The sequence below is a fragment of the Podarcis melisellensis genome (assembly GCF_964234715.1).
Source record: "Podarcis melisellensis genome assembly, chromosome: 12".
Taxonomy (NCBI): Eukaryota; Metazoa; Chordata; class Lepidosauria; order Squamata; family Lacertidae; genus Podarcis; species Podarcis melisellensis.
This window is the reverse complement of record NC_138544.1, coordinates 35488667-35510792: the sequence shown is the minus strand read 5'-3', so window position 1 is coordinate 35510792 and position 22126 is coordinate 35488667. Positions and strand designations below refer to the sequence as shown.

The 22126-nt window shown below is 42.1% G+C and overlaps 1 protein-coding gene across 13 annotated transcripts in view; it reads left to right on the top strand.

Moving 5' to 3' along the window:
- ADAM22 (ADAM metallopeptidase domain 22) overlaps window positions 1–22126 on the top strand; it is a 120020-nt gene that overhangs the window by 76005 nt on the left and 21889 nt on the right. For 7 of the 13 annotated variants that reach the window (XM_081931549.1, XM_081931554.1, XM_081931558.1 and 4 more), the window contains exons 10-27: window positions 1941–2012; window positions 2459–2625; window positions 4154–4238; window positions 4778–4868; window positions 5556–5607; window positions 7943–8042; window positions 9439–9510; window positions 9998–10090; window positions 10813–10893; window positions 11311–11361; window positions 11950–12013; window positions 12745–12850; window positions 14128–14250; window positions 14604–14772; window positions 15095–15200; window positions 16640–16730; window positions 18381–18398; window positions 20406–20600. In XM_081931549.1, the coding sequence (XP_081787675.1) occupies window positions 1941–2012; window positions 2459–2625; window positions 4154–4238; window positions 4778–4868; window positions 5556–5607; window positions 7943–8042; window positions 9439–9510; window positions 9998–10090; window positions 10813–10893; window positions 11311–11361; window positions 11950–12013; window positions 12745–12850; window positions 14128–14250; window positions 14604–14772; window positions 15095–15200; window positions 16640–16730; window positions 18381–18398; window positions 20406–20600 (1736 nt within the window). The remainder of the gene's footprint in view (window positions 1–1940; window positions 2013–2458; window positions 2626–4153; window positions 4239–4777; window positions 4869–5555; window positions 5608–7942; window positions 8043–9438; window positions 9511–9997; window positions 10091–10812; window positions 10894–11310; window positions 11362–11949; window positions 12014–12744; window positions 12851–14127; window positions 14251–14603; window positions 14773–15094; window positions 15201–16639; window positions 16731–18380; window positions 18399–20405; window positions 20601–22126) is intronic. The other 6 variants (XM_081931556.1, XM_081931560.1, XM_081931551.1 and 3 more) reach the window with 3 other exon arrangements.

Here is a 22126-nt window from a genome sequence, read left to right as displayed (position 1 = left end):
CTCTGCTTCCCGCCACCCCCATGAGGTTTCCATAGGAGTGGATTGAAGTGTGTGTTCCATTTAGGCACTTACACACACACACAACCCAACTTCATCCAAATTATTACATAAGATGTCTCTCCATGGAATAAGAGATTATTGATTGCTTTCTTCGCCTCTGTAAGAAACAGGAAAGAAGGTAGTCATATTTTATTGGAGGCACTTTGAAGCAATTTGCTCTCCTTGCAATCGTGGAACTCTTCAAACTGAGAGTTGCCAAGGAGATTTCTTTCTTCCGTTCTTTCTTTTCTTCATAATGACTGCAAACTTGAGTTCTGCAGCCAAGAGCAAAGGCAGATCTCAAAATCTGAATCCTTGGAAAGCTGCCAGAATAAGGAAGAGGCAGAACTCTGTTGTAACAAAGAAACTACAGTGTGTGTGTGTGTGTGTGTGTGTGTGTGTGTGTGTGTAGATGAAAAAGGACAAACTGTGTAACTGGAAAACTTTCAGGACTACAAGAGTCTATTTCCATAATTGCTTTCTACTAACAGTCAGGGTGGGACGTGGGTGGCGCTGTGGGTAAAACCTCAGCGCCTAGGACTTGCCGATCGTCAGGTCGGCAGTTCGAATCCCTGCTGCGGGGTGCGCTCCCGTTGCTCGGTCCCAGCGCCTGCCAACCTAGCAGTTCGAAAGCACCCCCGGGTGCAAGTAGATAAATAGGGACCGCTTACTAGCGGGAAGGTAAACGGTGTTTCCGTGTGCTGTGTTGGCTCGCCAGATGCAGCTTGTCACGCTGGCCACGTGACCCGGAAGTGTCTTCGGACAGCGCTGGCCCCCGGCCTCTTAAGTGAGATGGGCGCACAACCCTAGAGTCGGACACGACTGGCCCGTATGGGCAGGGGTACCTTTACCTTTTTAACAGTCAGGGTGCTTCACAATATAAACAGTACAGTCCTATACGTGTCTGCTCAGAAATAAGTCACATCGAGCTCAGTGAGGGTTACTCCAAGGTAATTGCAGCCCAAAATAGCTCATACAAAACATAAACATTACTACTATTAGAAATAAAATACAATACTATAAAAGCAGCACTGTGAAATATTCATAAAAGCCCAGTGAATTAATGTCCATATCATTATTCTGTCCCCACTCTTTCCCCCATAAATACTTCCACAGTTTATTTCCCTAAATTATCTTTCACCAGATCTCCCAGGCATACACCACGTTTTCAGTTCATAGAAACAAATAAGCTTTGTTGGAGAAGTGGGATTGGTCGGCTACCCCCACTCCTGACACCAAATCCCTGAGCTAGTCCTACCCTAAGGGTGTATGATGTGAGCACCTGACATCTGCTGAGGAACACCTGTGTGTGAACAGCTGTGTGTAGCAGCTCAGTGCAATCGGGACACCTGGTTGCGCTGGTGTCCTAATTGCCTGGAACTCATGCACATGAGCAGGGGTAGGGTAGCCCAGGGGCAGGACCAGCAGCTTAACCCTGCTCCTGCTTCACAGTGTAAGTGCCCTCGATGTTAGAAATGCATGAATAGGACTATAGGGCATAGGCTTTTTGGCAACCATGTGAGAACTGGAATCTTCTGATCATAGATCACTGGTAATACCATATTTTGAGACATTGAGGAAGCATAACAGTTGCTATTTTTTTCTGTCCTAAGCTTATACAAGCTGGCCCAGTAAGATATAGGTTGAGGGATGCTAATCTTTGCTACAAATGAGGCCTGTACTGTCTTCTTGCCTATCAGCTTTGTGGGATGTCCTTTCCATCAATTGATACTTTGACCTTCATGGTACCAGAGGGAGTTTAAGATAACAATACTAGTGTTTAAATAGATGGCCAGCAATCCATTTTTCACGGGCAGAGCAAGCCTTTGATAAAAGTGAGTTCTGAATAGAAATTGTGCTTTAGAAATCTGATTAGGATTTGTCTGTCTTTTGTCCTTCAGCTGAAAAAGCACCGATTATCGGTCGGCCACACAAACAGCTTTGCAAAATCAGTAGTGAACATGGCAGATTTAGTAAGTATAATTCACAAGCTGCTAGTGCAAGATAGATTTGTCAGCCTTATCACGGGGATGGTAATTTTGGGTCAGGGAGCGATAGCTGCAGTGCATTTTTTTCATCGGTGTCTGTTTTGCCATTGGATGACTGAACCGCAGAAGTCTCAGTTATCTCATTAGGACCATTCCTGTATTATGTTTCTGAATCAAAGCTTTCACAAGTTTTGAAGCACACTCCCTTATATTGGGGGCGGGGGAATGGCCTTTATATTCAGATATTTAGTCCTTGATCACATTGCGCTTTAATCTGTTAGAAAGGAGAGGGCTCTGACTCTTCATTAAAGTACTGTTCTTTATGCTCAACATTTCCTTAACTACATGGGGGCAAAGGGGCTGTTTTAAAGAGAAAAAGAGGCAAAATTTATACTGTCGCTTGATGATCGTTCATTTTGTTAATGTGCTAGATTTACAAAGAACAGCTCAACACCAGGATAGTCTTGGTTGCCATGGAAACCTGGGGTACTGATAACAAGTTCACCATATCTGAAAACCCACTGGTGACCCTGCGTGAGTTTATGAAATATAGGAGGGATTTTATCAAAGAGAAAAGTGATGCAGTTCACCTTTTTTCGTACGTAATTTCATATTGTTTTGTTATCACTTGGGGTAGTGTATTCTGAATTGCTAGTGCTGACTGACGTTAATTTGGTCTGGGCATAATTCTAAACCATAGTTTGTGATTGCATGCGTGAGCCTTGGGTATGTGCATGCTCCACTTTCCCCTTCTCCTGAGATATGGCCTTGAGGTGATCAGAAGCTATCATTTCCATTTTTAATGGAACTCTGTTTAATCTTAAAAAATGATTTTGGGAAGCAAACCAGGATTGTAAACCAAGATTAACTTGTTTTCCCTAAACCACAGTTAAGGCTAACCACAATTTGTCTGATTGAGTAACTGTGGCTAGTTGAAAATGAGACTAAAAAGGAGTTTGAGGCTTTGTTCATGTAATGCATCAGAACACAGCCAAACATTTTACATGATGTCCAAATGCGCTGTGTACTGTAACACACACTTTACACATTATTAGGGCAGACCCATGTTTAAACCAACTCAGTTGACCTCAAACACCATCTATTTTCAGAAATATTAAAACAGAGATGGGATTTTAAGTGTGGTAGAAGTGGTTTGAGCACAGATTCGCTGTAGTCTGAGGAATTTTGCTTTTAAGGCAGTGAATGGGTTATTCAACCCACATTTACAGACAGCAACCGATTTGCATAGGGATTACATTCTGAACCCTTGCGTGCATTGGTGGGGCCCGTGTAAGGCCGCCCCGTTCTGCCCCCCCCCTCTTCCACCCATTTTTGTGATGTTTTCTGGTCACTTCTAGGTTTGGTGCAATGCTCGTGTGTGCGGGCATGCATATATTGGACACACCTAAAATGGTCACGTCCATTTTTAAATATTACCTCAGCCTTCTCTCGATGCCACCTTCAGTGCGGACTGCAGAAGTAAAACCAGGAAAGTCAAGGAGGGCTTATCTCAGCCACCCCCACTGATTTCCCCCCACAAATATTTAAATCTGGATTTATGTTTGCACCCCTCTAGTATCCTTGTGCCTTATTTTCCAAGGGAGTAAACAAGGCATAAGACGAGCCTCTCTTGTCTGTCTTAGTTGACTTTCACTTTAAGGTGTAGGGTTGCTGTCCCCAAGGCAGTTGTGCCATGATTTGGGCACCTCGCTTGAAAGCACCCAATTCCTACTGGATCTGTGTTAGCCTCCTCTGATGCCAGGTGTTTTTGAGTGCTCCCATTAGCCCCAGACAGCTGGAATGCATGAGATTTATAGTCTGAAACATCTGGGGGGCATGAGACTGAAGGAGCCTGATCTGTGTGGATCATCTCTTTTCAAATCGTTTCCATGTTGTTTCAAATTCATGGTAGCTTCCTTTTTAAGGCTGTGGCTTCCTGCTCTCTTTCCTTCTCCCCGCTGCCTCCAAATCACCATGCTGACTCAGAAGCGGGAACTTCACAAACAAGCATACGTGTTTTATATCTCCTGAATCCTAAGCTAATGCTTGTTGTTTGAAAATGCCGTGGTTTCTAAATTGCCGCTTTGTGCTTTTCTCACTATCGTTTCTGTTGTTTTTCTTTAAAGGGGGAGCCAGTTTCAGAGCAGTCGCAGCGGGGCAGCCTACATCGGTGGTATTTGTTCACTTCTGAAAGGCGGTGGTGTAAACGAAGTAGGTCCAAATGCCTCTAGGAACACAAAAGGGCTATGCAGAAATGTTTTTGTGAAAACCCATGTCTGGTTCAGCTCTCATGGCACAATGCTGTGTGACCCACCCTGCCCTGTCACAATGGGAAGAAAGCTCCCCTTGGTACCAGTCAGAACATGGGATGGGGAAAAGATTAAAACCCTTCTCTCCCGCCCCCCCCGCCCCATGCTACAGTCTCAGTCTAGCTACACTTCCCCAACCCCACACTGGATTTTTATTATTAATATCCTATAATAAAGTTTAATGCTCTAGATGAACTTGTTTTGTATGGGATGTCTTCTCTAGTCATTTAAGGGCAAATGTTTTTACCTGTTATTTGGCCTAAGCGTTGCAACTTTCAGCCAGCTTGCTATTCCCCTACGGTTCACGGGAAGTAAATGGAACGAGCCTTTGCAAATCTCATCTTTCGCTTCAGGACAATTCTTTTAAAATTTATAAAACACTTGTAAATTGATTTTCTTTTCCTCTCTCCAAGCTGTTGCGTCTCTTGTTTTGTCTTGCAGTTTGGAAAGCCGGATTTAATGTCAGTAACGTTGGCACAGTCCTTAGCTCACAATCTTGGCATTTTCTCAGACAAAAGAAAATTGCAGAGTGGTAAGGAAGTTTGGTTGATGGTTTCCTTTTTAAAAATGCTTATTTATTTATCCCCCCCCCAGGAGGGCAGATGTATTCTCACGCCCCCTACCTTTGCCCCACTCTCTCCTTTTCTCTTTCTCGGTCATTGTAATTATATATTATTTTTCAGAAGGAAAAGGAAATTTGGAAAGATGTTCCTAAGAATGCATCTGAACTCTCTGGAATTGCATTGTTTGTTAAATAACGAATCAGGGATACAGTTTTGGTCTAACTGTGGCAATTATCCTATGGTAATTATATGCAAATTAAATGCAGATCTTTTGGAATTGGCCACATCTGCACCTCATGACCTGGCTGGTGGTGGGGAAGTATTTCTCCTCTCCTGTCAGATACGGGACACGACATTAAAACTTATTTACTCCATACATGCTTGTGAGAGCCAAACCCATGAAGGTTTGTTTTGCAGTGATCTTTTTTTTGTAGATTTCTGGAATGATACATTTAAAGATGAGAAATGCCCTTACTCACGGCTTACTTTGGTATTATAGAACTCCTTTTGGTTGGCATTATTTATAAGTATTGTGTATTCTTCCTTACTTCTTATTTGTTTCTCCTAATATGCCCCCCCCCCATATTTAGATTATTTCCAAAGGGGGGAAAAACAATAGTGTGTAATTTATTTTATTTTATTTTATTTTATTTTAGGTGAGTGTAAGTGTGAGGACACATGGTCTGGCTGCATAATGGGAGATACTGGGTAAGGTATTTCTTTTGAGAGACTTCAGCGCAGCAAAAATCTAGATTAGGAGGTGGGGACGGTTGGAGGAAGCTGTACCTAATAAATAGCATTAAATGGAGCTGTGCACCTGAATCGGCTGACAGCAAATTGATGCACATTGTCAAATTGACAACGGGGTGCGTTCAGCTAAGTCCTACTCAGAGTAGACCCATTAAAATATATAAACATAAGTTAATCATATCCATTAACTTCAGTGGGTCTATTCTGGGTAGGACTAGCCACCCATTGAGTCTGTGTGTCTCATTAGGAAGATAACAGCTTGCCTGCTGGATCAGGGCAATGGCTCATATTGTACAGCATCTTGTTCTCACAGTGGCCAAACAGATGCATGCGGGAAGCAACTGGTATTCAGAAGCAAACCACCTCCAACATAGCCGTTGTGTCAAGTTGTGACTGATAGCCTCATCCTCCATTTGTCTAATCTTCCTTTAGAGCCATGCAAGTCGGGGGCCATCACAGCGCCTTGTGAGAGCAAATTCCACAGTGTGACAATGTGCTGCATAAAGAAGCACTTCCTTTTGTCTGCCCTGAATATTTCAGCTTTTTTGGATGTCCATGAGTTCTAATGCTATGACAGGGAGAGTGAAAAAAAGTTCTCTATCCGCTTTCTCCTGTGCCCTACATATTTCCATAGACTTCTGCCATGTCACGTCTTACTGTGAATTCTAATGTTGCACAACAGAGGAATCCACTAGTGCATCAGCTGCACTAGCGGAAACCAGTCGCTCAACAGATTACACAAACTCTTACACAAAGTTACTTGCAACCTGCTTGTGCATTCTTGTGTGCAACAGTATTCTGGTGGCGCCAAACTTTTTACCAGCAGAACAAGTACACTGCAAAGTAACTTTAAAGGTAAAGGTAAAAGGTAAAAAAGGTAAAAAAACTTTAAAGGGACCCCTGACCATTAGGTCCAGTCGTGACCGACGGGTTGCGGCGCTCATCTCGCTTTATTGGCCAAGGGAGCTAGCGTACAGCTTCCGGGTCATGTGGCCAGCATGACTAAGCCATTTCTGGCAAACCAGAACAGCGCATGGCAACACCGTTTACCTTCCCGCTGGAGCGGCACCTATTTATCTACTTGCACTTTGACGTGCTTTTGAACTGCTAGGTGGGCAGGAGCAGGGACCAAGCAACGGGAGCTCACCCCGTCGCGGAGATTCGAACCACCGACCTTCTGATCGGCAAGTCCTAGGTTCTGTGGTTTAACCCACAGCACCACCCACGTCCCCTAAGCGACTTTATCTTAGTGCTAATTTGGATACAAACCGTTGCCTGCCCAGCATATCAAAATCTGAACTAGTTCAGCTCCTACTGGCTAGCAACCATGTCATAAAAATAAGGATAGACCAAGGTAGCTGAATTCTTGGCCTGTTTTTCCACTGAGCTTGCAGAAGTGAAAACAAAAGCATCACTGACATGCTTCATATTGAACACACAACTCTCCTCTAGGCTACTCATTCTCCCTAAGCGTATTCATGATGGAAGATAAATGAAAATTATGTTTTTGGCCCACCTAATAAGCCACAATTTTCTTATAGCTGCTGTTCTCCTTGAGTTTTAAACATGAAATATGTAGGCACTACCAGTTTACTAAGTGAGTACTGTACATCTGGGAACGCGGGTAGCGCTGTGGGTTAAACCACAGAGCCTAGGACTTGCCGATCAGAAGGTCGGCGGTTCGAATCCCTGCGACAAGGTGAGCTCCCGTTGCTCGGTCCCTGCTCCTGCCAACCCAGCAGTTCGAAAGCACATCAAAGTGCAAGTAGATAAATAGGTACCTCTCCAGCAGGAAGGTAAAAGGTGTTTCCGTGCACTGCTCTGGTTCGCCAGAAACGGCTTAGTCATGCTGGCCACATGACCTGGAAGCTGTACGCCGGCTCCCTCGGCCAATAAAGCGAGATGAGCGCTGCAACCCCAGAGTCGGCCACGACTGGACCTAATGGTCAGGGGTCCCTTTACCTTTACTGTACATCCGTGTGAAGTTTCTCAGCTCTATTCCTTATTATTTTGTATTCCTCGGTGCTCCAGATAATTTGCAAATACGAACAGCAGAAGCTGGGGAAAGGCAAAAGCTAATGAGATTATCTAGGGCATCACTGGAGAAAGCACAAGAGTCATTTCAATGACAATTCTTCCTACTGGTTTTAATTAGCAATAAAATAGCTTAAGGAAATAACTGGCAAAACTATTCCTTCCAGTGGAATCACTTTCAGTCCAATAGAAGTCCTTCCAGAACGTTTATGAATCCATTGGTGGGTCATGAAATAACCTGCTTCCCCCTTTGATGCAGCTATTACCTTCCAACCAAGTTCTCCAAATGCGACGTTGAGGAGTACCACGAATTTTTAAATAACGGAGGTGGAGCCTGCCTTTACAACAAGCCTACCAAGGTAATAGCGGGTTGACACTAGAGGAAAGTAACGTTTTATTATTCTATCTACTCAGATGCTCAGCTCAGTGTCCTCCCAATCATTTGTATTGAAATGCTTCTTAGCAAACCCACCTGTCTAGCACTTGTTATATATTACCTTATTCTTTCCAAATTGGCTGTGGGCAATCTGTGACCTTCCAAAACGCTGCTGGACTGGATGAGAAGCTTGAAGTGTCTTTTTTTGTTTTGGAGCATTTTAAAAACAAAACTGTGCATTGGCTTGTTTCTACAACACATTGGGCGTAAGGATCACTTTCCATAGTAGAGGTTGTTTGCTTTGTTTAGTGCTCCACTTAACTGGACACAGAGCATATGTAGGGGGCGAGGACTCTTAGAATATCCTGTGACAGATGGGGATGAGCAATCCCCCTTTATTCAGTGATTCTTCTACAGCAGTCTATTTTTAAGTAAATCTGCATATATTTAATTTTGGCTTTGCTTTTCATCACAGCATTGGGATTCTGAGCTCCCTGGTTTTTCATCTCCTGAAATTTAATCTGCTGCTTCCCTCTGCCTCTAGTAGTGCTTTTTAATGTGGTGTTTTATGGATTTGTTTAAAAGTTTGTTGAGAGTTTCCTTGGGTTTCCCTTTAAGAGAAAGGCAGGGTAAAAATATTTTAAATAATGAATAATAATCTGCATATGCTGTACTGAAGTTGAAATGGCAGAGTTTTAAGGAAGTTAAAAGAGTTTAGGATTAAGGTGCAATTGAAATATTTTAAAGACTTCTTCCAACTATTGTAACTCATTTCCCTAGCATCACTACTATAACAGACAGCAAAAAAAAAAAAAAAAGTTAAGCATTTATGTCCTTCCCTTCTTACAATATTTAAAAATGAAAATGCTATAAAACAACAACAGAAACCAAATCAGCCAAGGACACAGGACCAGCAGTTAAACCCCCAAACGCTTTGTTGTTGTTTAGTCGCTTAGTCATGTCCGACTCTTCGTGTCCCCACGGACCAGAGCACGCCAGGCACTCCTGTCTTTCCCTGCCTCCCACAGTTTGGTCAAACTCATGTTAGTAGCTTCGACAACACTGTCCAACCTAAGCTGCCACAAAGAGCAGCAGCCAGAATAAAATGATTGTTTAAAAATGAAAAGGCATTGCAAAGATGCAACCATAAACGACTCTCTTTGTATACAGTGGGATAATTTAGTGTGTAACAGTGGAAAGATGTTTGCTTCATTTTCTTTTCTGTATGTCACTGTAGATGTGACTCACACAAGCCTTTCTTGAGAGCTCCTCCACCTAAACATATGAATACGACTGTGGGCTGTTTTACCGGTGGCCAAATAATACAACCTCACACTTGCCATTTTTATCCTGTCTTCCTTATTTATTTTTCATTGCAGCTTCTCGATCCTCCAGAATGTGGCAATGGCTTTGTTGAAGCTGGAGAAGAATGTGACTGTGGTACTGCGACCGTAAGTCATGCAATGAATAGTTTGCCTGGGGCATCAGTTCCTTTCCAAATTAGGCAACTCATTAAAGAAGAAGAAGAGAAACTGCCTTAAGGAGGCAGGCTTACTGTTTGCATTGTCTTCCTCGCCAGCCACTTGGTGAGGGAAGCAAGCTGCACATTAACCGTGCATTTATGCATGCGCAGTGGTGCTGGTGGAGGTCCTTTGGGTCTGCTTGCAATGTACCAAGCAAGTGTAAAAAGAAGAAAAGAAGACTCTGGGGTGTATCCAATGCTCGTCATGCTCAGAGCATGTTTCTCAGTAAATGCCAGAGTGTAGGCTTCTCCCAAGGCCATCAAATGATTGATTGATTGATTGATTGATTGATTGATTGATTTTTTAAATCTGAAGTTTGCATTATGCGCACCATAGAGTGTTAGGTGAAGGCACAGATAGTTTTGAAGGAATGCACTTGTCAAACTGCTGTTTTACAATTGCTTCCACTCCTCAGGAATGTCGTGCTGAAGGTGGAGATTGCTGTAATTCCTGTAGTCTAACGGCTAACTCCGAATGCAGTAATGGACTTTGCTGTAAAAAATGTCAGGTGCGTATTTAAGTGAAGGATTTTTATTTATTTATTTTTTAAAAGACCGTTTAAAAGCCTGCCGCTATGTACTTATGCCTACTTTTGATTACCAGCAGAATCGACTCATTTTCTGAAAGCTTAACAAAAAGAATCCCAATGTTTCCTTCGCAGTCAGTTTCATCTGCAGGACGTGGTGCAGTATGTCCTGTTTTCAAACACTTGTTTGTTTACAAGTCCGCCAGCTGAGAAGATATTAAAAGAGAAACTATAGCACAGAATGAAATGGTGTTATAGCTGGAAGGGGCCTTGGAGGTCACACAGCCAAACCCAGTTCTCGCTGTAGGATCTGCAACGGAGGATGCAGCTTCAGTTATCCATGACAGATGGCCAGCCATCCTTAGCTTAAGTACCTCCGGCAAAGCAAAGCTCACCACCTCCTGAGGCAGGCTGCTTCAGTCTGTTTCTCCTAAGTTTAGCTGGAATCTGCTTCTTTAAACTTCTTCCCCCCTTTATATGGGCCACTGATCACAGGGGTTGTAACATTTATAAATATTGTGGCATGTAATTGTAACCTTCATTATTGTACTTGGACATTTGAATTTTGTCAGTAGCATATGAGAACCCCCAATTAAACCCGATTCCAAGAACAGAAGAAGAAAATATTTTTGTGTGTGTGGTATTTTGACTTGAACTGTCAAAAGGTTATAGATCTGCTCAGATATTTAATGTTTCTTTTTCAGTTTGAAGCCAAAGGAGTTGTATGCAGAGAAGCTGTGAATGATTGCGATATTGCAGAGAGTTGCACAGGAGACTCTAATCAGGTAAAGTTTCAAAATGAGCGACTAGAAGGCTGTAGCTCAGTATAGCAACAGAACGTCTGCTTGGCATGTAGAAGGTCCCTGGTTTAATCCCTGGCATCTCCAGGTTAGCATTGGGAGAGGCTCCTGCCTGAAGCCCTGGAGAGATGCTGCCAGCTAGTGTAGGCAATATGGAGCTAAAGGGACCATTGGTCTGACTCTGTATAAGGCAGCTTCTTACATTCAGAGAGAGAGAGAGGTTTGCAAAATCTGGACATGCAGTTAATACCCACTTGAACAAAACAATTTTGGGAGACAGGAGGCAATGTCCAATCGAAGGAAAGTTTTAAAAGCTGCATTTGCATTAATTTTAGACACTGCAGTACAGCTTTAAAAACTCTTGTCTAGCTTATCATATGGTTCCTTCTGCTTTTTCTTTAGTGCTCTCCAAATCTGCACAAAATGGATGGGTATTCATGCGATAACGAAGAGGTATGTACAGTGTTTCATTTGATAACTTGCGTCAGATAGGCTTGAGCAGATAAAAGCTAGTCTCTTCACAGACGTCTGTTAAAGGACTCGTTTGGGACGATGGAATCTGTGATTCTAAACATGTGCTGCAGAATCTCGTGCCAGGATCGTGTCTCTTCCCCACCCCTTCCTTTTAAATATATGTGTATATATTATATGTTTGGTTTCTTGTTCACTTTGTTTCTTGCATATCACATTAGGGGCAGATAGACAATTGTAATGTAACGTTAATACTTCGAATACATAGCAATAATTTGCACTTCAGTTGGTTAGGTGAGTGGGGGGGAAAAGGTTCTTAATTAGTCCTTTTTATTTAGATCTGGCAAACATTTGAAATTGAAATTGCATATTAAAATGGAGTTGCATATTAAGGCTGCTAAGCACACTTACCTGGCAGTATGTCCCATTGGTACCTATGGGTGTTTCCCCCCCGCCCACTGTTTTATAACCTTTCCCCCTCAGTAATGTAGAAACAAGCTAAGCAATAGATTTTTGGAAAATATGTCAAGTGACGATAGACCATGTGTCCTTTTTTTGGTTTCTCTTCAGGGCCTTTGTTTTGGAGGACGATGTAAAACAAGAGACAGGCAGTGTAAATATATCTGGGGAGAAAGTGAGTAAGCTCTTTTAAGCTTCCAATTTTTTTTTTTTTTTAAGTGGTATCCCTCTGGAAACCCACTTGCTTGGCATCAGGACTGTCACACAGAAGAAGGCAAAGACTTGCTATTTGCTGCTCCAGAGAACAGCATTATATCTAATGGATTTAAGTTACAGAAGAATATATTCTGATTCAACGTTAGGGCCACATAAGCACTATCCTTTTAGAGCACTATAATACAGTCATGGCTTCCTCCAAGGAATGCTGGGAACTCTAGTTTGTTAGGGGTTGCTGAGAATTGTTAGAAGGCCACTATTGCCCTCACAGAGCTGTAGTTCTCGGAGTTATTTGGGAAGATGGGTTGATTTCTAAACCACTCTAGATTTTGTCTGGTTGCTAGAGAATAGGCAGTATTCTGCCACAGTTTCCAGCAGCAGATGTTTCTGCTGCTTTATAACCACAGATGTCTACTATTTTAAAGGCAAAGTGCTTTATCAATTGTACAATACCTTTGCAAATTCTAGTTTCCTGTCAATTTCCTCCCACCCCAGTCACTGGTACGTTTCAAGGATGCTTTAGCTGAGAATCTTCAGTGCTTATATAATAAAAATAGTTGAGAGCATATAAATTGTGATCTCAATCAGGTCAAAATCTTCCCATGTTTACACGTGCTTACCTTTTAGAACAAACTTGTGCGTCATGATTGAAGGAAATTAGTTTCTGTTATTTTTTTCCTTGCTCTTAAGATGTGACGGTCGCTGATAACTATTGCTACGAGAGGTTGAATATAGAAGGAACTGAGAAAGGCAACTGTGGCAGAGACAAAGATACTTGGACACAGTGCAAGAATGAGTAAGTTAACACTATTCTTTTGAGATAGCACCTTGATTTTCTTCGTGTTTTAGGCCTGTGGTTCTCAGGCATTATAAGTGACATGTTCCTTTGCAGATATCCAGATCTAACACCACCACCACCATCAATAATACAGTGGTGCCTCGCAAGATGAAATTAATCCGTTCCGTGAGGCTCTTCGTATAGCGGTTTTTTCGTCTTGCGAAGCAAGCCCATTGACAGCTTAGCGGATTAGTGCTATTAGCGGTTTAGCAGCTTTTAGCGATCAGCTGTTAAGCGGCTTATCAGCGGATCAGCTGATAAGCGGCTTAGCGGCTTAGGAAAAGGGGGGGGAACCCGCAGGAACTCGGAAGCAAGCCCATAAAGAAATTAATTTTGCGAAGCGCCTCCAAAACGGAAAACCCTTTCGTCTAGCGGGTTTTCCATTTTGCGAGGCGTTCGTCTTGCGGGGCACCACTGTAATAATAATAATAATAATAATAATAATAATAATAATAATAATAATAAAATAATTTTAGATTTAATTGCAATGATTGCATTGCAGTAATACAATCATGAAGTTACCAATGTCTGAGGTACTGTTGGTCCCCAAGTGCTTGTTTGGGTTCAAGGGGGTTCTGGGCCTGTAGAGGTTGGAGACTGTTGGTATAGAACAGGGATGTCCAACACGTCAATCGTGATCTACTGGTCGATCCCTGCGAGGTTTAGGTAGATCGCGGTCAATCGTTGGCCCCCTTCCGGCCCCACCCCCTCTCCTAGCCTCTATTGTTGCAGAAGGGAAGTCAGAGTTTAGAAACGGAGGCTGTTGTCTGGCCAGTGATCATAAAGTTGGTGGCTGCCTTTGTTCCCCCCTCCCTCAGAGGAGCTGCCCCCCTAAAAAACGTGGCATCTCCCCTCCCCCTAAAAAGCCCACTGCCAGATTTTAATTTTGAAAGTAGAGTGCAATCTCTTGGGAGTTGGCCACCCCTGGTGTAGACCAGGGTTCTTGGGTCTCCAGTTGTTTTTGGACTACAGTTCCCATCATCCCTGATCACTGGTCCTGCTAGCTAGGGATGATGGGAGTTGTAGTTCAAAAACAGCTGGAGGGCCAAGTTTGGGAAACCCTGGTGTAGACAATGCTGAGGTCTGATTCAGGATAAGGCAGTTTTCTGTGTTCTATTGCTTATGTTCAGTAAACATCACCTATTTCTCTTAGGCAGTTCCCCCCCTTTTTTTTTTTACTTCAAGCAGCAGCAGCAGCAGCAACAATGAATGCCTTGTTTAATCTTTCCTTCCAGGGATGTTCTTTGTGGATATCTCTTGTGCTCTAATATTGTTTCTATCACCCCGAGACTTGGGGAACTCGATGGCGAAATCACATCGACTTCTCTTCAGGCTGTGGACAAGTCCTTTGTTTGCAGGTAATTTCTCAAATCCTAAACGGGGGGGACCCAGTCCAAGCACATGAATTGTATGTTATTGTCATGATCAGAGGTAACAGTACATCACACGTCCATCGCTATGTGTATACAGAGCATTTGCACTTGTAAATTTAAAATAGTGTCGCATAAATTCCAGGTTGCTTAAGCACTGGTCAGAATTTTTTTTGAAGTTTTGCGTGATCTACTGTGAGAAAACGTCAGCTTTTTTCTAGCCATGAAAAAAGGATTAACAAACGTTACTTAGTGTTCTATGTTTTGACAGCAGTTTTGTTAAAAAGGGATTTTAGTTTGGTGGATCTAACTTAACAAAGGCTTTTTGTGTCCTTTTGCAGCGGGGGTCATGTCAAGCTAGAGGAAGATGCAGACCTTGGCTATGTAGAAGATGGGACACCTTGTGGCCAAGGAAGGATATGTTGGGAGCACAGATGCCTTTCTGCAGAATCCTTTAACTTCAGCTCCTGTCCAGGAAGTACAGAAGGCACCATCTGTTCAGGGCACGGAGTAGGTTTTGCAGTGCCTTGGGGGAGTGATTGCACGTTAATTCCGTAAATATTGGCTGGCTGGCAAGGGTTCTTTCTGTGCCTTTTCCAAAAGGGCTGTAAAACAGGCTGAAAGTAAATACATGTGAACCAATCTGGAACCTACGGGTATAGGGTGGCATACAAATAAGAATAATAAATCATCCAGTATACTTTAAAGCACTGGAATTAATCATCTGCCTCATTTTGTAGCCTAGTGGTAGAAAAGCAGGAAAGCAATATATTCAGATGGCACATTCAGATTTGAGGACTGCTTTCTAAATGTTAGATTACATTCTTTATAGGTGTGCAGTAATGAAATACAGTGTATCTGTGAAGGGCTGTGGACTGGTGCGGACTGTGCCAAACCCATCATGAAACCAAGAAATGATGATTTTATGCCCAACCCAGGTGAGTTGCATGTTTTACAATTTAATGAAATGATCACAGGCTACTTTCGGGGTCAGACTTCAAAGCATATGCATTAATTTTCCACTTAACATGCCATCACAGCAGTAGAGTCTTTTGCCAATAGGTACCGTTGCAACAACTTTCACAGGCCAGAGCCCAGTTTATCAAATACAGCTACCTGCCACAAGACTCTGTTGTCTTAGAAGTCATTCTTTGTAAAAAGGGCCATCACTCAGTGGTTCCACATTGAGTCCAAGGCACCTCTAGATTGGGGTGTGTGTGTGGAGGAACTGCACTATGAAACCATTAATAGCCACTTCCAGGCACTGCAGACAATATTGAACTAGATTGACCAATCATCTGACTTGGTATATGGTTATATATGGTCAAGGAGTACCAAGACCTTGAACTTGGTCTGGTAGAAGATTGGCAGTCACTGCATATCCCACAGACAAGGTTTTATATGCTGGTGGCAGTTGCCTCCACAAGCAGCCTGACCACCACATTTTTCAGCCTCCAGACAAACCTCAAGTGCAACCTCACATGGAGAGCATTACAATAATCCAACCCTGAGATTACCAGTACATAGGCAACTGTGGTTAAGTTATCCTGATCCAGGAAAGGCCATAGTTGTCTTCTGGTAAAAGGTAGTCCAAGCCACTGTTCTTTCATTGGCAGGGCTGGATTCAGATGAAGCATCTGCTCCTTCAATGAGAGTGCAGCCCCCAAGACCAGAGCTGTGGCAGGGGCAAAAAGCTGAATCCGCTCTTGCCAGGGTTCAGATCCAGATTGTGACATGCATACACTCAGCTGCTATTTACTAAAAAAACAAAGAAACACATCTAAGTTGACCCACGTTTTCTTGAATCCCACTTTATTCTTTGCTGCTACATGTCTCCCTGAGGATACAGTGGTGCCTCGCAAGACGAAAAGAATCCGTTCCGCGAGTCTCTTCGTCTTGCGAAGCAAGCCGATTAGCGCTATTAGCGGCTTAGCGGATCAGCTGATAAGCGACTTAGCGGCTTGGGAAAAAGGGGGGGAAGCCCCCGCAAGAACTCACAAGACATTTTCATCTTGCGAAGCAAGCCCTTCGTTTTGCGAAGCACTGCCAAAATGGAAAACCCTTTCGTCTAGCGGGTTTTCCGTCTTGCGAGGCATTCGTCTTGCGGGGCACCACTGTATTTACCCCAGAGTTTTACACCTCTAAAAATGAAACAAGCAATCTGAATTTAAGGCTGTCTCCAAATATATCATACTATGAATGAATCCATTTAAATATTAATGAACATGTCTATTGATTTTAATAGCTCTACTCCCAAGTATGACTTAGCTGAATAACTGTATTAGGAAAACCAAAGTTTTGTAGTTTTATGTATGTGTCCCTTCGCCTCAAAATGAGGTACATTCAGATTCTTGTTTCCTTCTTTTTTTTAATCTAGGTGTCACTAGCACAAATATTATTATAGGTGCTATCGCTGGTACAATTTTAGTGTTGGCTCTGATTATGGGCATAACTGCATGGGGTTACAAGTAAGTAATTTATATTATCTATATATATATCTTATATTAATAAAGGTAATTTTTTTATTTCATAAGATTTTCTATACTTTATTATGATTTGATAAAGTATGAATTGGCAGTGTGAATTATCAAATGATTTAGGCAAAAGAAAATATCAGAAGTTTTCCTAATCAGAAACACTTCCAGTTCTCCTCTCTGCAGATAGTTGCCTTTCTAGGCTTCCTGTACTCAGAAGACTTGTTGTCCAACATCTGCAGACTGAAGGCTGCATAGGACTGGAGGACAGCCTTTGAGTAAAGCAAGTCTAGCCATCCTGCCTGGGGATTTTGGGAATTGTAGTCCAGTGACATCCAGAGACCCAGCCAGCAAAGCTGATGTACTCTTTAAGTCAAACTTGCCATAATAATTATATTATTTACTGGCAACAGCCTGTCTTACTAATTTTTAGTATAACTTTCTCACATTCTATCTTTAATTATTTACTGCACACCTTTGTTTCAGCATGTCTAAACGAAATGTATGATAGGAAAAATAAAATTTATTGAACTCATGCACTGATCCTAGGCCACATTCACACATGTTGATAAGTCTGGGTTGCTAGGCTCCCAAGGTTTTGGGAATAAGCCACATGCTTTGTGCACACTGTTCAGGGCCCCCTCTTACTCCTACCCTGGCATGAGGAGGGGAAACAACCCCAGAAAGCTTGAGAGGGGTTTGACTTCCTGTGACGTCCAAGCCTGAGATTGTGCATTGTTTCTACCTAACAACAACTTTTGGTCTCAGCAAGCAGGGTTCTTCTTAACAGTCAGTTAAATGATACTAACTCTACTTATGAAGTTAGGCAGCTCTTGAAAGGTACCAGAGGAGATTGCGCTCTCCTTTCTTGAATGAGGAGAGAATGAAAATAGATCTGGTTTGCGCAAGAAACCTCATGGTTAGTGAGGAAGGAGTTTCACAACAAGCCTGAGTTTGGACAGCATGAGTCAAATTGTGGCTTAGCTCAGCTAAGGACTGGGGAGGAGCAAAATGGCTGCAAGCTCCTTTCCGGAAGCCCACATCTTTGTGGGCCTAATAAGCCATTGACTTGGGTTCACATGACACAGCGAGCCATAGTTTGTCTTAGTGTGTCATGTGAACCAGGTCAGTGTGTGAGTTCATATTGCCCAGGGTCTGCAGGGTTTGAAATAAGAAACATCATTTTCTTCCAAAGGGCTTTCCTAAACTCAGCCTATGCATTTCAAACATAACACTGATGCTTCATTGTATGCAGTTTTCATAGTGTCATGCTCTTTTTCATAGCAATGATCCAATTGCTTGGGAAAGACAAAAATACTCAATTTCTGCTAGGGTTTCTTTTCTATTTTATATCTTTGGGATTGGATCCTAAGGGCTGCCCAAAGGTGGGTCCTACCCCCTCTCTTCAACTGCAGCCCCTCACACCAGGTCCTGAGCTGTTCCTGAAAGTTTCACAGCTTTCTGAAGTGGCTTTTCAGGGGCATCAGGGAGATGCCAAAGGAGGGTGTGGGTCTTTCCCATTCTGCATGTGGAAATCCACTGGGAGTTCTTAGGATCCAGTTCTTAGCTTATGACACTAAGTAGAGTAATGGCAAGTATAACATGGTAACTCACTCTCTTATCTCTCTTTCTTCCTCTTGTAAGAAACTATCGAAGACAGAGGTATGTGAAAAAGCAGGGTGGCCACATGTCACAGAATGCTTCAGATGTGATCCCTATTTATTATTTAGTTGGGATATATATATATATATATTAGAGACATCAGTATGGCTAGGAATGTAACGTTTTTTGTGTACATGGAGCTGTGGGCTGATGAATTTAATTTAAATGGCTCCTATCTTTGTAGTGTTAATGTGTTGTCCCTTAAGACTTGGATTCCTGTATTCTGAGATATGTTCTTTTAGGAGGGTGGAGCCCTAAGGCAGAGACCAGAACCCTGTGGTCCTCCAGATATTTTTGGACTACAACTCCCATCATCACTGACCGTTGGCCATGTTAATTGGAGTTGATGGGAGTTAGAGTCTAACAACACCTGGAGGGCCATGGGTTCCCCGTACCTGCCCTATGTGGGCTGGTTTTTTTAATTACACCTTTATTTTCTTTGCAGCCACAGTGTTGAAATTTAACCTCAGACCCAGTTCAATTCTGCTTAGTATATAACATTGATTACTGGAGCATTTTCCAATTACCTGGGCACTAATCCCTCCCATTATGAACTTGTCTGCATGTTTGCCTTTTTAATCAATAGAGAGATTAATATAGCCATGTATGATCCCACTCCTGACTGGTGCTGAGCACTTGTTTTTTTATGCCACAATATTTTTTTTCCAAATTAAAAAAAAAAACTTGAAAGGAGGTCTAAGGGACCTCATGGATGGTGTTAGACTACAGCGTCCATCACCATTGGCTGTGCTGGCTGAGGTTGATGGGACTTGGAGTCCAGCAACTTCTGGAGGACTCCTGACTCCTCACCCCTGCACTAGAATAAGGCCCAGCAGCATTGTCCTTCGTTTGACTTGGCCTCATGAAGGTGCCATGTGCTGGCATCTGAAGCTGAGGGCAATGCTTCCCTATAAAATGGCACCAGGTAGCAGTTGAGCATGTGATCATTAGGACTAGAAAACAAATGGTGTCAAAAAGGTAAGCGGTTAGGTGGCAACTTGGCTTTATGAAAAATATCTTCTCTATACCCTTTCCACTTTCATGCTCACAAAATTCTAAAAAACACTGTTGGGTTAGCTCTAAGTTTGACATTAAAAATCTTGTACTTCAAGAAAACTAGAAAAGCAAGTACTCTTACCTCTGTTTGTCACACACATTAATTAATTAATTAATTAATCTTTCTTAGATAACATCCTGTAAGTGTTCTTTGATCACAGTTCAAAGTACAGGAGTCCAGTGTCATAGATATGGAATATTTTTTTCCCCTTTGTGTAAAACTATTTTTTTTGTAAGGGAAAGTACAAAAACTGTACTGGTGTATGTAGGTATATATCTATAATCTATTGCATTAGTTTGAATCTTGGGTTGAAGAGTGGGATTGGTATTTCTTGAATATCCTTTTTAACGAAAGAAACTCCTTAGTTGAATTTGGGATGGGGAACTAAGTTTGTTATGACTGCAGCAGTAGGAAATCCCTTTCACTGTGCGCATGTCATATTTGGACAATATTGGGGGTTTTTTTTGGTTTTTTAAATTGCCTATTAATTATCAAGGCCTTCTTTACTGATTGCTCCAACCTGTCATGAGATGGAGAAAAGGAACGATTGGGGATGTAGAGGGTGGCAATACCTAATCCCGCTCTTGAGTGTCTCTTAAATCAAATTGTTCAAACTTGTTGCCTTTAGGCCTTTAAGGAAAACACACTCTGTAATGGGTGTATATCTTAATTAGACTTTTAAGTATCTCAGGGAATGCATTTCTCCATTACAGAATGTAAGCCTATTTTCTCAGGTAGCCATTCTCTCTTATTTATATAGTTATGTGATAAATTTTCATGGTCTCCTTTCTAAGCTTTTTCCTGTGCTATATATATATGTATATGAGTGTGTATTTATTTATTTACATATATATATATACATACATACATTTGGAATATGCATGTGTTTTTTGTTTTTGTTTTTTAACCTTCAGTGTGTTTCTGACTTGAAAATGTTCATTATGCTTTAGACAAATCCCTCAGGGAGATTATGTAAAAAAGCCTGGTGAGGCCGACTCCTTTTATAGCGACATGCCGCCTGGAGTCAGCACAAACTCTGCATCTAGTTCTAAGAAGAGGTCTGCTTTTCTGTCGCATTTTCAGATTTCTACCTGTTCCATCACACATTATTCCATTAGTCAGAACCTTTCATTGTTTTGCAGCAGGTTTGATTACTTCTTTCCTTCCTTTTGTGGGCTGTGTGTGTGTATGTGTGTGTGTGTTTAAAGTGACCCCCTTTGGTCTTTGATTACTGACTAGTTGTATCCTCTCTTTACAAATGCACTTCTTTGGGGATCTAAAACTCTGACAAATTATATTGGTGGAGTGGGTGGGTGGGTGGGCGTTGTAGCCCCACAGATAAATCAGATCCTCAGTTCTGATAGCCATCTCCTTCTGCTTGGAAGTGCCTTGTTTTGCTGCTTATTAAGTGTCCTAGCTCCTAATCAAGCAAAACACTGTACCCAAATTGCCACGAATTTGATATTATGATGAAGTAATCAAAGAAGGGGGATGCTGTACTTTCATTAACTGTTATAACATTAATGAATTACGGTAATAGAAATGTTAGAAGTGTTGTCTTTTATCACTAGTTTGCCCTGCCTTTTTGTTCTTTAGTATGCTGCCAAATCCGGCATTTCCATCTTGCATTTCTCTCTTTTTACTGACCAAGGAAGGTCTGATTTACATACTACAGCCACCCTTGTGGGTGAACTAGCTTGTGATGTCGATCCTTGTAGGCGTGGCACAAAGTTTTATGAGTGGCTTCCCATGCATTTTGGTCAAGATTGCAGCAGCAGGTTTGGAGTGTGTGAGAAGCTGCTACACCGCCATGTGGGCTGTGCCCTTCACTATTACAACCAATTATCCGTGGAGGCAGGATTGTTGTGGTCAGGCCATAGAATCACTGCCGACACCTTGATTCTGCCAGATTTAATCCCCAGTCCAATGTCTCTGGAGTGTGACGCATCCAGGGTGAGCAACTATATATTGCCCTCTTCTGTGAAAGGAAATGCGGTGGACATGTACATGGAGCTCTGTTATGGATCTGGAGCTTTGTGCATGACATGAGGCAATGGGCTGTGCATTGCTCTGTCTGCTGAAAAAAGGCATATGCACCATTTTAAAATGGCACACACATCCTGGTGCATTTAATAGTTCACGAAGTTAACAGGGTCACTTTGATCTGTAACCCTTTTTTTCTATCTTTTAGCATGGAGAGATTTATTATAGAATTGCTTTTTCCCCTCAAAAGGCTTTCACAAAAAACAATAATTCTGCCATGTAATAATACTAATAATGGACAGGCTATTTTGTGAACCATCATTTCCCCCTTTTTTTTTCTTTGTAAAGATCATTCACGCTTCTGGTGGTTTTCAAATGAGAAACTGAAAGGAAACAGAGGAAATTTGTTCCTCAGATTTAAAGTTGTGAATGTAGTAGCTTAGTGATGCATACGTAATGCCGATGCAAATGTCTGTTTAATACTGAGGGTTTTTGTACCTTTTTGTGAGATTCTCTTTAATTTTTGCATGGCAGATGTCAACTTGAAAAGTAACTCCTAAGTCAACATCCAGTTTCTTGACTGAGGGTTTATGTTTGTGGAAGGATTAAAATGTTGATTTTTCTGAGAATAATCTTCAAAGCTGCATATCCATCTGCAGTTGAACTTCTTGAATGCCTAAATATAACA